At 43.1% G+C, this 14,768-nt stretch overlaps 1 protein-coding gene across 3 annotated transcripts; it reads left to right on the top strand.

Annotated features, from left to right (window-relative positions):
* The first annotated feature begins 635 nt into the window (after window positions 1–635).
* Window positions 636–14,391, top strand: INSIG2 (insulin induced gene 2). 3 transcript variants are annotated; one of them, XM_027679076.1, is made up of 6 exons: window positions 636–736; window positions 4,797–5,137; window positions 7,998–8,122; window positions 10,376–10,542; window positions 10,956–11,055; window positions 11,515–14,391. In XM_027679076.1, exons 2-6 carry the CDS (start codon window positions 4,894–4,896, stop codon window positions 11,554–11,556), a joined length of 678 nt encoding a protein of 225 aa, XP_027534877.1. In that variant the 5' UTR covers window positions 636–736; window positions 4,797–4,893; the 3' UTR covers window positions 11,557–14,391. The 3 variants fall into 3 exon arrangements, with proteins under 3 accessions (XP_027534877.1, XP_027534881.1, XP_027534880.1); XM_027679080.1 differs by lacking the exon at window positions 636–736 and adding an exon at window positions 1,100–1,294; XM_027679079.1 differs by lacking the exon at window positions 636–736 and adding an exon at window positions 4,330–4,621.
* The last annotated feature ends 377 nt before the right edge of the window (window positions 14,392–14,768 follow it).

Here is a 14,768-nt window from a genome sequence, read left to right as displayed (position 1 = left end):
AGAATCACAGAATATGCTGAGTTGGAAGTGATTCATCAGGATCATTGAGTCCAACTCCTGTCCCTGCACAGGACACCCCAAGAATCCCACCATGTGCCTAAGAGTACTGTCCAAATGCTTCTTGAGCTCGTCAGGCTTGGTGCTGTGACCACGGGGAGCCTGTTCCAGTGCTCAGCCACCCTCTGGGTGAAAAGCCTTTTCCTGACATCCAACCTAAATCTCCCTTGGCTTCACGCCATTCCCTCGGGTTCTGTCACTGGTCCGACTGAAGAGATTGGCACCTGCCCCTCCACTTCCCCTGGCGAGGATGTTGAAGATCACAGAGGTCTCCCCTCAGCCTCCTCTTCTCCAGGCTGAACAGACCAAGTGCCCTTAGCCTCTCCTCATACGGCTTCCCCTCAAGGCCCTTCACCATCCTCGCTGCCCTCCTTTAGACGCTCTCTAACAGCTTAATGTCTTTCTTAATACTGCGGTGCTGAAAACTGCACACAGCACTCAAGAGTGAAGTGCTCCAGTCCTCTTGCGAACTGCGTGGCGCTCCTCTGGACTTGCTCCAACACCCCCAATTCTAGTCCCCAACGCGTTCCCGAGGCGAATCGGCGCCATGCCGATGGATACCCGGGCAGTTCCCGGGGTTCTCTCTCTCCCCCCCGCCCGAGCCCAGCGCGCCCCAGGGCCCGGCGGGCGCTGCGGAGGCTGCGCGGGGCGGGGACTGGCGGAAGATGGCGGAGGCCGAGTGAGTGCCGGGGCTGCGGAGGGGCCGGGCCGGGGCCGCGGGAGGGGGGGACGCGCCGGGCCGGGCGGGTCAGCGGCGCCCCTGGCCGGTCCTGCCCGCGGGCCTCGGGGCGGGGGTGACGCCTGGGGGGCGGCGGGCGGGCCGTGCCGGGGGCGAGGCGGGGACAGGCCGGCGGGGCCGTTCCCCGGGCGGCAGAGGGACCCTGTGCCCCGTGGGGCTGCCCCGGGCCCGCGGCCCCTCCGCCGGCCCTGCTGGAAGGGCCGGGCCGGGGCGAACGGGGCCGGGGGTGCTGGCGCTGCCCAGGCTGGCGGGGCTCCCGCGGGTCCGGGGCTGAACCGCCGCGACCGAAGAAGGGGGTGGTTTGCTTTTGGCAGGCGACGGATGGTTTCTTGCCATCTCCTGCGCGGTGTTGCTTAAATAAATCTTCTCTTACTCGGCCCCCGCAACGCCGCGCCGTGCCCGGTGTGTGTGTGCGGTGTCAGGAGTTGTGGATCTCTCCCGGTGCTCCCGGAGAGCCCTGGGGGGCACTTGCAGGACGGACCTTCTCAATAGGAGACAGTTAAGTGACTAAGTGTTTCCAAAATGTCTAAGGTGGTAATTTACTCCTTAAGTGTTTGTGCAACGCCAGACACCGTGTGTATGCCTTGTACGGTATGTTGGAAGGAAGGCTTGGGCTGAATCCATGTGCCACCGAGGAGGGGAAGCGCAGCTGAGGCTCTGGCAGTGCCAAGCCTGTAGCTTTCAGTGTGGTGTTACAGTTGTGAATGAGCAGTCCCAAGAGACGCAGGCTCAGAAATCGTGTTGGTTCAATATGTGATCTATTCCCATCTGAGAGGAAACACTCAGTAAAAAATAAGTCTTAAAAGGAGACATTGTCTTCTCAATCTGCAGGCGCAGTAGCCTCCCAGTCCAGGAGGAGAAGGTGATGTTGTCTTTAGAGATCTTAATTTCATTTTCATGAAAAGTGATGATACTGAATATCTTTGCTGAGCCAGAGCTGTCCGAGGCACTGAGGAATTTTTCATGAGCATTGGTCACCTTGCTCCATTCCCCTGTTGCTCTGTGGCATGCCAGAATGCCGTAGTGTCAGTGGAAAATATAGAAACTGGGATAAAACAAATAGAAATGATACGTGTAGGGTGAGAAACCACCAGGTGAAAACTACTGCTACTTTAGGACCTTGAACATCTACCAATGCATACCCACTCAGGTGCCCTCGCTGTGGTCAGGCTGTTTACCTGGTAGTAAAAATCTGTTGCTGGTGCCTTGTATGACTTGCAGCTGCAGTGATTGTATAAGAGCAGTGAGTGATTTCCTTGAGTAGCAAAGTCCTCTTACATTTTACTAAGCCTTCACAATTAAATATGTATTTGCTGAATGAGAAATTAAAGGAAATTGGATAAATGCAGGTTTCCTAGTCTGAAACTGGTTTATGCCAGACTAAAATCGGACTTTTTTCCAATCATCAGCTTTTCTAGAAAAAAAACAATAACATTTGATATGTGTTTACATCAGTATTGCCATGTGGGACAGTTGGTGATTCCTAATTAGGTTGAAGATTCCTGTAGTTGAAGAATTACAAAACGCAGAGCCTTGTTAGAGGGACATGTCAAGAGATAGTATAAAAGGGGGAAATAATTGCTGTGGGGAAATTGTTAATACATTTCATTAAAGGCTGGAGACTGGGGCTGATCTCTCTCAGTATTTGGGGGTTGGAACTAGGTGATCTTTAAGGTTTTCCAACCCAAAGCACTTTATGGTTCTATTTTAGTTGATGACATTGGTGCACAAAATCATGGCTAGGCTTCGCGAACGAAGATTTGGGAAAATGCACAAAATAGGATGCAGTAATCTTGCTTGCTGAGGACCCAAAGCTGGGAACCGTTTGCAGGGCCAAAGAGGACTGAGAGATCGTGCAGGAAAAATGGAATGACGTTGAGTGTCAGAGTAAATAACACCTGAAATGCAGCATGCAAGGTTTGGGGCTGGTACCAGGGAACAAGGACTTCAGTAACATGAAAGAAGAGAGACTGGAATGTAGTAATGGATCATGGGACATGAGCAAACCACTTTATGACTGAAAAAAGAAACCGTGATCCTGTGTGCTGCAAAAGTGCTCGTTACAGAGAGACACAAAGGTGTGAACTTTCTTGTATGTCATTTGTGGTCATGTATTTAAAAAAAGGGATGTGCAGATTTCAGGAAATGCCAGAAGCTGTTGGGATGGTGAAGTAAGTACAGAGTCAAGGGTTTAACTTGTTTTCCTAGGCAAGCTAAGGCTTAGAAGGGACATAACAGTTTGAAAGCCCCCATTAGGCGCGATATTCCTGCAGAGTTTGTAACTGGGACCTACAGCCTCCAAAGCCATGTATTGAAAAGACTCATGTAAATTCTGAGAATTCCTGTGATCACCTGTTGGGCAAGCCCTCAGGGACACAGGGGAGACTCTCAGCTGAAATAGTGATGTATTTGTGATTCCGTGCTTTCTTTCCTGGAGGCTAAACGTATTATCCAAGCTCCACTTATCCAAGCAACCAAGCTATGCCATCCGGAGGAGAGAAAAAAAATCTGGAGCACCTCCTTTTTGCTTGAGGGAAGTGTGTTGCAGTGCCAGTGCCAGTGCCAGCCTTGATGCAGACATCAAGGCTGGCAGTGTGAGTCAGGAAGCAGACTGAGAAGCCAGACACGTTGTTTATCCTCTGTCCCCCTAAGAGGTGCTCATTATTACAAATAATGTGGAGAATCAGCTGTGCAGAAGAGATCCTGTGTTCTCAGGAAGACACTGCTGCCTCCCCAGATTGCCAGTGGGAAGCTGCGTGTGATCAGAACTTTTTTTTTTCCTTTTTTTTGTTGCCTGTTAGAACTTTTTCCATCTGATGGAGGATGCCATGGTGTGGCATTGCATCTTCTGTGCAGTTACCTGGAGTATCTTACGTAGCCTGGATGTTTTTAACTTCCCTTTCAGCTTTCAGTCAGCAAAACTGAATGCTGCGTCCTCTGCCCTGCTGCTGCATCTTCAGAGAGCTTCCTCTGGATCTGCTGGAGCTGAGGAGGAAGGGGGTGAACGTTCTGGTTTGGCTCCCCATGTGCCATAAATAAGAGTTAACAGAAGCCGCCACCGGCTGGCAGTTTCAAATTTAAAAACAATGTCAGGGCTTTTTTTCTGAAGTTCCAGGTGGCTAAGCTGTCGATCAAAATCGTTGTTATACATGAATGTGGCACTGAATTCATGTATAACAAGGCTTTTGATGGACAGTTTTTTTTAAAAAAGAGTGATTGGGATGGGAACTCTGCCATTCCTGTAGTGCCTGCAGTTACTCACGTAGGATGCTGCCGAGTGCATGGGCAGGCGGAGCTCCTTTTACCTTCACCCTCAGGTGCTTTTGTGCCTGATTACAGTTAAGGTTTGTAATAATATATGGCAGTTTTCACCAAAAGTGTGTTACTTGGGAAAATATTTCTCTGTATTGAGGTTACTGCTCTGGTTTGCCAAGTTGTTTGCACTTACCAGGAGTTACAAAATGTGCTCGCTGCAGGATTGTTGAAATTCTGACTCCATCCTGAAAATTATTTTTCAGATTTCACTTTCCAGTTGAGAAATGTTTTCTGGCGTCTCTTCAAGAAGAGAGATCTATGAACCTCTGTGGCTGACGTGGAATTAAGGGCTGTGTTTACTTGCTTCTGAATTACATAATCTCTAGTTGTTGCTTAAAGGAGGGGAGAAAAACAATTTATTGTTACTACAAAGCAAGCCTTTCTTCCATCTGATACCAGTTTCATTTCTTCCCTTCCTCACTGTGGTTTCACATTCCTAGCTGTCCCATACCACGTGTTTCCTCCTCTGTCTCCTAATAGACAAAGCTATTGGTAAAACCTGTTTTCTTCGTAAGTTGTTTTTGCAGCTGTGGTTGTTTCTGCTCTCAAATGACTAATTGCCTCCTCAGAAAATTCAGAAAAAAATACAATAGACATTTTTTTAACCCCATCTCCAAATAACTTAAGAGAAATATATGTAATGTTTCTTATATCTGCATTTTCACCCTTTTTTATTATTTTTCAGGGTTTGGGTGTCTCCTAATTGAAGAGAGTCAACATACCAATTGCAAGTGAATCCTCCTCAGTCAGCCTGTTGGATGCCTCTGAGAACATAAGAAGTCATGGCAGAAAATGATGCAATGCCAGCCTTACCAAAAAAGTGTGGCCCGTATATTTCATCTGTAACCAGTCGTGGCATGAATTTGGTAATTCGTGGTATAGTGCTGTTTTTTATTGGCGTATTTCTTGCATTAGTATTAAACTTGCTTCAGATCCAGAGAAACGTTACTCTCTTCCCCCCCGACGTGATCACAAGCATCTTCTCCTCAGCTTGGTGGGTACCACCTTGCTGTGGCACAGCATCAGGTAAGTTCAGTCGTGTGTGTGCCTGGCATGGAGATGAAAAAGTGGAGAGGGAGGTGGATAGTTACAAAAAGCTCTATGAGAGGTGGGGAAGGTACAAATTTCTCTTCCACCGTCACTGCCCTTTTTGAGCTGTTAATGTCCTTTCTGATCTCCCGTATGTGTACACAAATATGCATGTATCCAGAAATTGTTGTTCTGCAATTTTGTCTTATTGTACTGTTGTTAGCACAGCAATTTTTCTGGTTTTTTTGCTGGGGTAGAGTGCAAGTTCAACAGACTTGAGAAGGTGATGCCACATGTAACCTGGAGGCTGGATTACAGGAATGTGCTCAGACAGCCCTTGAAAATACCCCAGCAGTGTCAGACTGTGCATCACACAGTGCCTTGTTTGAGCACAGCAAACCACCCTGAGCAATACTCTGTTTTGTGGTCCAGCTTTCCATTTGTTCCTTGTTCCAGCTGGAGGTATTACTTTAGCTCCATGGAGCTGGGAGCCCCGATGTGTCTCCAGAGCTTAGGGCAGGCAGGCAGCTCATAGTTGTAGAGGCACAGAGCAGAACAGAGCACCTCAGATGATGTGAACATGCTCCATTTCTCCCATGACCATGTAGGGAGTTGAGGTTTTTGTGTGTTTAACTAGTTTAAGTGAGATGTATGTCCACCGTAGGTAGTAAGAAATATCCCCTTTCCCTCTTCTTTCAACTGTCAAGGCATATTCTATGTTACAAGCATGATAGGATTAGACTTTCTACTTGGCTCTGAAAATCACTGATCCTGTGGGTCAGTTTTATGCTTTACTAAGGGAATATTCTTAGCAGCCAGTACTGGAGCTTTCTGCTTTGGTGAAACTGTTAGTTGCAGGCAATATCTTCCTAGAGGTCAGTTTTAATAAGATTGGGAAGCTCGTGATTCTGGGTAGTCATGTGAGTCAATAAACTTGTTTTCAAGATGGCATCCCTGTTTTGCTAATGGTAATATTTAGGCCTGTTTTTTTTCCTAGCTTTCTTCTTAATACCTTCTTGAAATACTACACTCCAGATGTCATAGAGGAGCTTAATTTGAAAGGAAACCCTCCAAACAGCTTGCTGAATACGTCAGTTGTGTTCTCCAGTGGAAATGCATTTGGCATATTATGGTGGCAGTTACGTACCTGCTTTATCTGCTAGTTGTCTTAGTCGTTTTCCTGTTATCTTGATTAAGTTTTGGGTTGTATTCTGTACTTCCTGCATTTTTGTTTCATGCTTTAAACTGACTGTCTTGACAAATATTTCTGGTAAAGATTTGATCTTTTATATGTATGCAGTAATGGAGGTTGAAGTTACAGAATACCAGCTTGCAATAGCAGCAATGCACAAGATTTGCAATGTTTACTGCAGTGCTTGCACCAAAAGCTGTTTGCAGCAGGCTGCACCCTGTACTCTCTTGGGTAATCTGAGGACACTGCAGCTGTAAGTGGGAACTCGTGAAGGGTAGGTCTTGCCATCATCTCACAAGACACTCGTGGGCCTCCCTGGATCTGGTGGGTTGGTGGTTTTGATGAAAAGACTGGATATGGCTTGTAAATTGTAGTCAGTCACTTGCTAGGCAGTTGCACTACTTGATTTTAAGCCACCTGATTTAAAGATATTACAGCCTTAATTGGTTTTTCCCAGCAGGAGTCACCCCTGTTGAGGTGTTCAGGTTCTTTCTTTTTCATTATCAGTCTTCTCCATTTTCTTCCCTTATCTTCTCTGCTAGCATACATACCAGGAACCTCTGTGGTAAATGCTGATAATTCACCCATTTTCTTACCATTTGTACTTGCACGGCCTTCCTGGAATTGGCATGAACATTTCTCTGCAGTATGGTTTATTATTATAAACAGAATAAAGGTATTTTGCATATTTATAATCAGTGGTGATCGAGGCTGCATTCAGAGAAGTCCTTTCATCCATCACCGTTATTAGTCATGAGTTTGGCCCAAGGCCTTTGGCAAGAAAATTGCTCAGGGAGGTTTTTTTTCCACTCCAGCTTTACCGATGATTTATTTTCCCGAATCCTGGAGATCAGTTTCCTCTGTGGCAGAATAAAGAGCATTTGTGGTGTTACCCCCAGCAGTGTGCTGGACTGAGAGCACAGGAGTCTGTACTGATGGCTCAGGCTCTGCCACACTCCTGCCACACCGGTGTAACATTATGCACCATTGTTAGTCCTCAGTGGGGTTGGTAACAATCTTTTTAGCTGCAGTTGCAGTAGAGAACACGTTTATGAAGAAATACTGAAAGAGCATCACAATTCCCTGGGGCTGGAAGTCATGTTTGTTTTCTGTATTCAACAGCTGCAATAGGCTCTTGGCTTTCTCTCTTCTGGGTGAGCTTGATAGTGAGCATTGAAGAAGAGAAAAACATTATCTAAACAAAACCTGCTTGTAACAACAACAAAAGAAAAAACAAAATACCACACTCTGCCCGTACTGTGGTGTGTTTGTTTTGCAGTTATTTAAACATGTATGTTTGATATGTGGGGCTTTCAAAAGTGCCACCCTGCAGGTTATCACTGTTCTTCCTGAACTGCAATGCAGATTTTGGTGTGGGGGAGAGCTCTGTCATCCTCTACCCCTAGTTCAAATTGTCTCTGTATTGCTCCTTCTGCCAGGTCACTGCTGCAGTGGTTGAAGATGTTGCTGAAGTTTTACAGGGCTTTTTTAAATAATGAAATTCTTTGAAATTCCTCTTTGTTTACAATGTATGTTTTTGTGCTATTTGTCCTTACAGGTCTGTTTTAGTAGTGATTATAATGGTCAAAGTCTGGATAGTCTTTATTTTAGTTAAGTGTTGCAGTGCTTTAACTTCTGGGCCTTTTTTCTTTCCTGTCTCCACAGCTGTGATTGGGTTATTGTACCCCTGCATGGACAGACATCTGGGAGAGCCACATAAGTTCAAGAGAGAATGGTCCAGTGTAATGCGATGTGTAGCAGTCTTTGTGGGAATAAATCATGCCAGCGCTGTATCCTATGTTCAGATGAAATTGGTGATAACAAATGGGTTTCCATGAAAAAAAAAAATCACACAGTCATTCACGTGAATTGTTAGTAAAGATATAACATGCAGAGTTTTTGCAAGGGACATGCAGAATATGTGTTAGTGTCAAACTGTTGTAGCAGTGTTGGAGGTGATAAGTCTCAGGTCTTTTTTTTTTGAAAAATCTTTTCATTAGAAATGTCTCAGTATTAGGCTTTGTCTTACTTAGAGTCTTTATTTTCTTTGAAAAATTAAAGTAAGTGTGGGAAGATATTCACAGAAAAGTGCTTTAAGACATTCCAAGTTATGTCCTTTTAACACCATAGTAAGAGGTTGAATCCCAGTCTTGAGGTCATCAGTGAAGCACATGCACTTATCAAAGAATGGGGAAAACTCAGGACCAGGAATATCCAGGACTATACAATTCAAGGAAGCATTGTTACCCCATTCTGCAAACAATGCCTTCCTTGATGCCAATGAGACCACTCATTCCTGTTGTCATTCAGTAAGAGCCATTAGAAGTCAGTCAGCACGTTGTAGTGCATTATACTCCTCCTAATTGTGTAGCTGCTGAGATACATCCTGGCACAAGTGAGCTCAAAGGTGTCCCCTCTGGAGCAGCTGGGGACATGCTTTTCTCATGGACTGGTGCTTTTCTCATGGAGGGTGCTTTTCTCATGGACTGGTGCACCTTACTGGCAGTGCTGAGAGGTTTTGTGTAGTCATGTCTAGTGCATTCTCTGTCAGCTAAAGCCAGTATCCGTGAAAACTGGGGTCTTGTAGAGTAATCAGAAAGGAAGTTGATAATCTCTGAGATGCTTGTCTCCATCAATGTCAGCTCCAACACAGTTCACAAAAACGGTACTAAGAAATGCTGACCAGCTGCTACTGAGTCTCCTCATTCCCAGGAAGAGGGCAAGTTAAGTGAAAGATGGGAAAGCAGGCTGAATTCCCACTGAGGTGGCTTGGCCCTCAGATGAGTTTTGTTGTTTTTTGGTGGTGTTTCCGCCCACTGCTCTCCAGAATGGCCGGATGAGCTGGAGCTGCCAAGGCTCCGAGTCACTCCCACTGTCCCTCACAAGCCTCGCTCTCCTTGCCAAAGATGCACTGGTCTGGTGCTGTGGTTCTCACTGACCTGGCCTGTACCTGTTGGGTGAGCACGTGCAACTTTGCTGCTTATAAGAAATACAAGAGAATTGGCACCACCTCTCTGCTTGGGTCTGGTTATTTACAGCAAACCTGCAGTTCTCTAATAGCTGTTACCCATATTTCAGGACGTCAGCAACATACTGTCTGTATTTCCTTCTTGACAGCTCTCCAGTCTGCTTTCTCTTCAGCTATTGCCAGTTCTGCACATTGCCATGTTTGGTGAGGGTTTTGGTTTTGTTTGATACTTTTTCTGATGCTGTTGATTTTTATCCTGTAATTATTTCAGTTAGTGAAGCTTCTTTCTCATTTCCTGTAGGTCTCTCTCCAGATTTTTGTGTGAAAACAGAGCAGTGTTTTTTATAATGTCATCCCATAAATTTGCTTTCAGGCTTATGAAACATGGCAGCCTTCTTTTTAATTATCTGTTTTGGACAGGAGTAGGGAGGATGGGTTAGTGTTTCCAAAACATTTTGAAGGATGTGAAACACTACAAAGATATCTGGAATGACTTCATGCTTCTGTCACAGAGCTGACAAAACTGACTTTCTGTGTTGATTTACGTGAACACTTCCAGTAATATTTACATTTTATCTTATAGAAAACATTAACATTTTAATGTTGAGCTTTATGTAAAGTGTCATTTAAATAAACAAATTGCAATTAAATAAGAGTGATAAATACCTTTTTTTGGTAAATCCCTGTCACTTGGAGAAGACTAATGCTAGATTTAAGTTTTCATATCTAGTGTAATAAAGGACGATGTGAGGATGAAATGTTCTTACTCTTAACAGTAACATGTGCATTTATAAAATGCTTGCATTCTCTGGTAGGTTTAGAGTATCTTTGCTCTTGTACAGGGCCCAGACCCTAAAATTTGAAGAAGTGTCATAAGTTTTTAGTTTCCCAATATATTGACAACTTTTACAAGGCTTATTTTCTCACACCTATAGCTGTGTGAGAGCTGACACAGGTAATGCTGTATTTTTTGAATAGTATTTTTTTCTTTTGTGCCAAAATATAAACAGAATGAAAAAAATTACTTTACACTTGTATATGGTATTTCCAAACTTATCCTTAACAGCCAGCACAGAAAGTGGATTTTGCCAACAATATCCAGCTGTCTCTCACATTAGCAGCGCTGTCGATTGGACTGTGGTGGACATTTGATAGATCACGGAGTGGCTTTGGTCTTGGAGTGGGAATTGCTTTCCTGGCCACATTGGTATCACAGCTTCTTGTGTACAATGGAGTTTATCAGTAAGTATTTGCTCTCTTAAGGTTAAATTATAGTATTCTGAACCTGTAACATAAAATCAGAATAACTGAAAGGGTATGATTTGACATGATTTCCAAAGCTGTCAGCACCTAATTTTGAGCATAGCATAAATTGGACTGTTTATGAAAGCTGTTATGTGTGTGAGAAATCTAGTTGGAAGTTGCTATTGAAATAAAATTAGTACCTTACCAATAATGTAACATGCTTTTTTCAGTTGAGTAGATGCAGCTATAATCAATAAGAAGCCTCCTTTGTTGTTTTCTGCAAGTAGTTGGATTTCTATAATACGTATCTTTTTGAGTTGAAATGTCATAATATCTGTGAATTTGCCTTGTGATTGGAGGACTCTCTGTATTGCACAATGTTGAGCTCAAAAATGTGTTTTCTTTTCCAGATACACATCTCCAGATTTCCTCTATGTTCGTTCCTGGTTGCCATGTATATTTTTTGCTGGTGGAATAACTATGGGCAATATTGGCAGGCAACTGGCAATGGTGAGTGTGGAGGAGAGGGTTGATTGCCTTCTAGTAAAAGTCTAAATGTCCATGTCATTTCTTCCTCCATATATACCAACCAGCTATTTGACTCGTGGGTGTGCAGTAAGGTAGAAATCAGTAATCATTGCCTGTGCTGTTGTTCAGAGCACAACCTATGCTTTGCTCCGCACACACTGTTACATACTTTTAGGTCCTGAAAGGACCAGGAGCTAAATAAGAGCTCCTGTGTTTGGGGAAAAGTCAGGCCATCCCCCAAAGCTGACCTGTTCTATCTGCTGCTCAGGGAGACAGAAATTGCAGCCACCAGTGTGTGCACAGTACCTGGGGAGACCAAAGTCATGTGGGTGAAGCTTAAGAAGAGCTGTTTTATTACCCATTTTGTATAAAAGTCACTCTCATAAGTCTTTTTCATGAGTTATGTAAATTAATATTGTTTTGTCAACTTCTCTTTTTTAGTATGAATGCAAAGTCATTGCAGAGAAGTCTCACGAGGACTGAGAGGAAACAATATGCAGCGTTTAAACGGGAAAATTTCTGACAAATGACTGTTGGAGGAGCATAAGGAACACTTGACTATGAAATTGCCAAAATGCAATTTTTTCCCTTGAGTGGTATACTTTACTGCAATCTGTGATTGCTGCTTCTATAGAAACCTTGATGTCTGATTTTGATTACTGTGAAGTTATAATAGTATGCAATACATTTGACAATATTGGTTCAATTATAGGATTCTTTTTTTCCAAATCTAAACAGTTTACCATAAATTCCTTTTTGTCCATAATGTTGCAGTGCCAAACTGAACCTTTGCACTACGTTTCTGTAGCTGAAACTTCTTGCTTCACTTTATCTTGAAAGTTTTGAGGAATATATTCTTAACAGCTAGTGAAAGACAGGGGGTTCAAATTTCGGAATGAAGATCTCTTTCCATGATGATAGCCCGTAATATATGTATGAAATTTATGGATTACAGGTGAGCTTTGATGCAATAAGTAACTGATTTATGCCTATTAACACAGTATATCATTCTTCTTACTCACAGGTGAGGAAACAATACAGGTTACGTGGGTTATTGCTGTAGCATTTCATTGGTCTGTGGTACGTGCCCAATATCACAGAATACAGAAATGGAAACTGAATCTAGAAATTACTTGCTATTTTTCCCCTGGTACAACCAGTATACATGTTTGTGTATGAATTTATGTGAACCATCGTCACATGTGGACAGATTCTGAAACTACCCATGTGCACAATGTGATACAGTTTGGGTTATTCTTGTACAATCCTTTAAGCTGATTTGTGTGGTTAGGAAAAAAAATCTTAGGGAGTTTTTATTGCAAAATTTAATTCTGCTGAAGTAAATCAGCCACTACCATATGGTGTCATAAACCCCTCCATTACCAATGTTACTCTTGATAGTCCTTGCCTACCACCTGCTCTGTTGGCAGGGAGCAGCAGGAGGAGGCCAGGCTGTATTTTAGGTGCCGATGTAACTCTTGTTTCTGTGACTGTGTCCAGACAACCATAAATGCATTTGTTCTTACAGCAGTTTTCTGGGGTAGAGAAATGTGTTACCCCTGTTTTACAGGTGCCCATGCACAGAAAGCTTGGCAGGACAGCAAGCTGAAATAGGCTGTGTTCTAATCAGTTCCCTTCTTAAGAAGGATTTCAGTTTATGACCCATATTTGGGGGCATACGTGGAATTTCCTCTTGGCTTTGCAGCTCCCTTTTAAGATCATGAGATAAAAGAACTTGTGCAAGAAGGCAGAAAGCAGACTTCAAGAGGACACTGCTAACCTGTGCCTGCAGTGAATTTGGCATGGGATGTCTCCACTTTGTTTTCCCCTTCTGTCTTTCTTGATGATGTTTTAATGTATTTGTTTTCCTTTTTTGTCTTGAAGTACTGTTTTTTAAGTCTTCCACGAAAGGTTTATAAGACATGTTACAGTCACCTAGGGAGGCTGGAGTTGGTCCAAAGAACAAATAGATGTTTCGACAAGTTTTTGTTAACGTGTGAATGTGTTGTACATGAAGCCTGTACACGAAGCTTGAACTAGGCAACTCTTTTTCAGTCTTATCTGCTTACCTCCAAGTCTGAAAGGTATGGAATGGAGTGGTCACGGAAGGAAAATTTATTGAATGGGGAATTGTAAATGTGAAAAGCAAGTGTGGTATAAAGAGCTTGGTTCTGTAGCTCCACAAAGTATCATCAGTTTGTCATGGTTCTGTGGCAGTTCAGCACCTACAGCACATGGTCATGGGATAATGTTTCAGGAAAGCACGTACAGAGATGCTTTGCTTTAAGCAGAGGTAGAACATGTTTAAGTAGATCTCTGACTAGAGATTTTCTCTTAACCAAACCATATGGCAATAAGAAGCATTTTCTTAATAAAACCAGGAAACTGGGTACAAATGACGGGTGAGTTTCTTTAGGCAGGCTCTGGCGATTCGCTGAAGAAGCTGTTGGGTATCTCTCTTACAGTATTTCACCTCATCCACCTTCTTTGCTTCAACAAATGCCTTCAGCTTGGTGGGCAGCATGATTGGGCAGCATAAGTGGCATAAAAATTCAGATATTTCTTATCCTAACTGTAGAGAACACATGGTACCTCAGTAGCCAGTGTGCTGACTTGGTAAACAATGTAGTTTCATCATGACCAGTGAGTGTGTGCAACTGGAGATGAGTCGCTTTTGTTATTCACTTGGTGGTAGAACTGCTGTTACCTGCCATTCTTGATACTTAGACAGAAGCAGCCTTGTGTATGTTAAAATGTGCAGTATGTGAGAAGTGGTTATTGTGCATCTGTGGCACCCACTTTACGGCACTTTGCACTCAGATTCAGCTAAACCTGGTTAGACTGTGCTGTCCGCTAACGTTTAAATTTCATTTTGGAAATTTTAAGCATGTTGTGCAAAGGCAGCAATCATCCAAAATAAATTTGGGTGGAGTCCTTTATTATATGTGTCTTACTGTTTTTATTCTTACTTGACTAACATCAATACAGGATCACTTCGTGGGTGTCCTGTTGCTTCAAACTGCGCTGTAATTTTGTGGCTCATGTGTTCAAACCCTGGAAAAGGTTCATGATGAAAATGCTGACGGCCTTAACTTTAGTGGTGGGAACATGCTGCTACTGTATAGCATGTCATTATAACATTATAACATTAGACTCTTAAAAATGTTGTTCAGTAGAGAATAAATAAGGTATATTTTCTATACAACTTTATAAGCACTATAACCTCTTCACTAATTAAGCATTGTAAGGTCTATGCTGTTTAAACTGGCAAATTGCCGATAAAAGCAAAATGTGCATTAAATAAAATTCCAACCTTGATTGATAGGTTTCTTCTTCCTTTAAGAAATTACACTGATTTTTAAAATACACTGAGTTGCCTTCTATCAGCAATCTCTTAATAATTTTGACCATTTTCCTGGCATATTGGTTGCACACCTGCCTAGAAATACTGAAAAAGAAGCAGGCAAGATCAAATCGGCCATGATTCTATCTTAATTAGCATGCTGAGCAGCCTTGGAAAATCTGCCCTTTTGAATCTGCAGTGGGAATAAGTCAGATAACTCCCCTTGCAATACAGAAAATAGAGATTTAGATATAAATAGCTGCTATGAATATGAAAAAAACCCCACCCACAAGTAGCAGAGAAACTCTTTAATATATTTGTATTTATTAATGTTCCAGTCTGGATATGAAGT

Source organism: Neopelma chrysocephalum, unplaced genomic scaffold (genome assembly GCF_003984885.1).
Source record: "Neopelma chrysocephalum unplaced genomic scaffold, ASM398488v2 Primary Assembly neopelma1_44, whole genome shotgun sequence".
NCBI lineage: Eukaryota > Metazoa > Chordata > Aves > Passeriformes > Pipridae > Neopelma > Neopelma chrysocephalum.
Note: the sequence above shows the minus strand (reverse complement) of the source record. Positions and strands in the feature narration are given on the sequence as shown.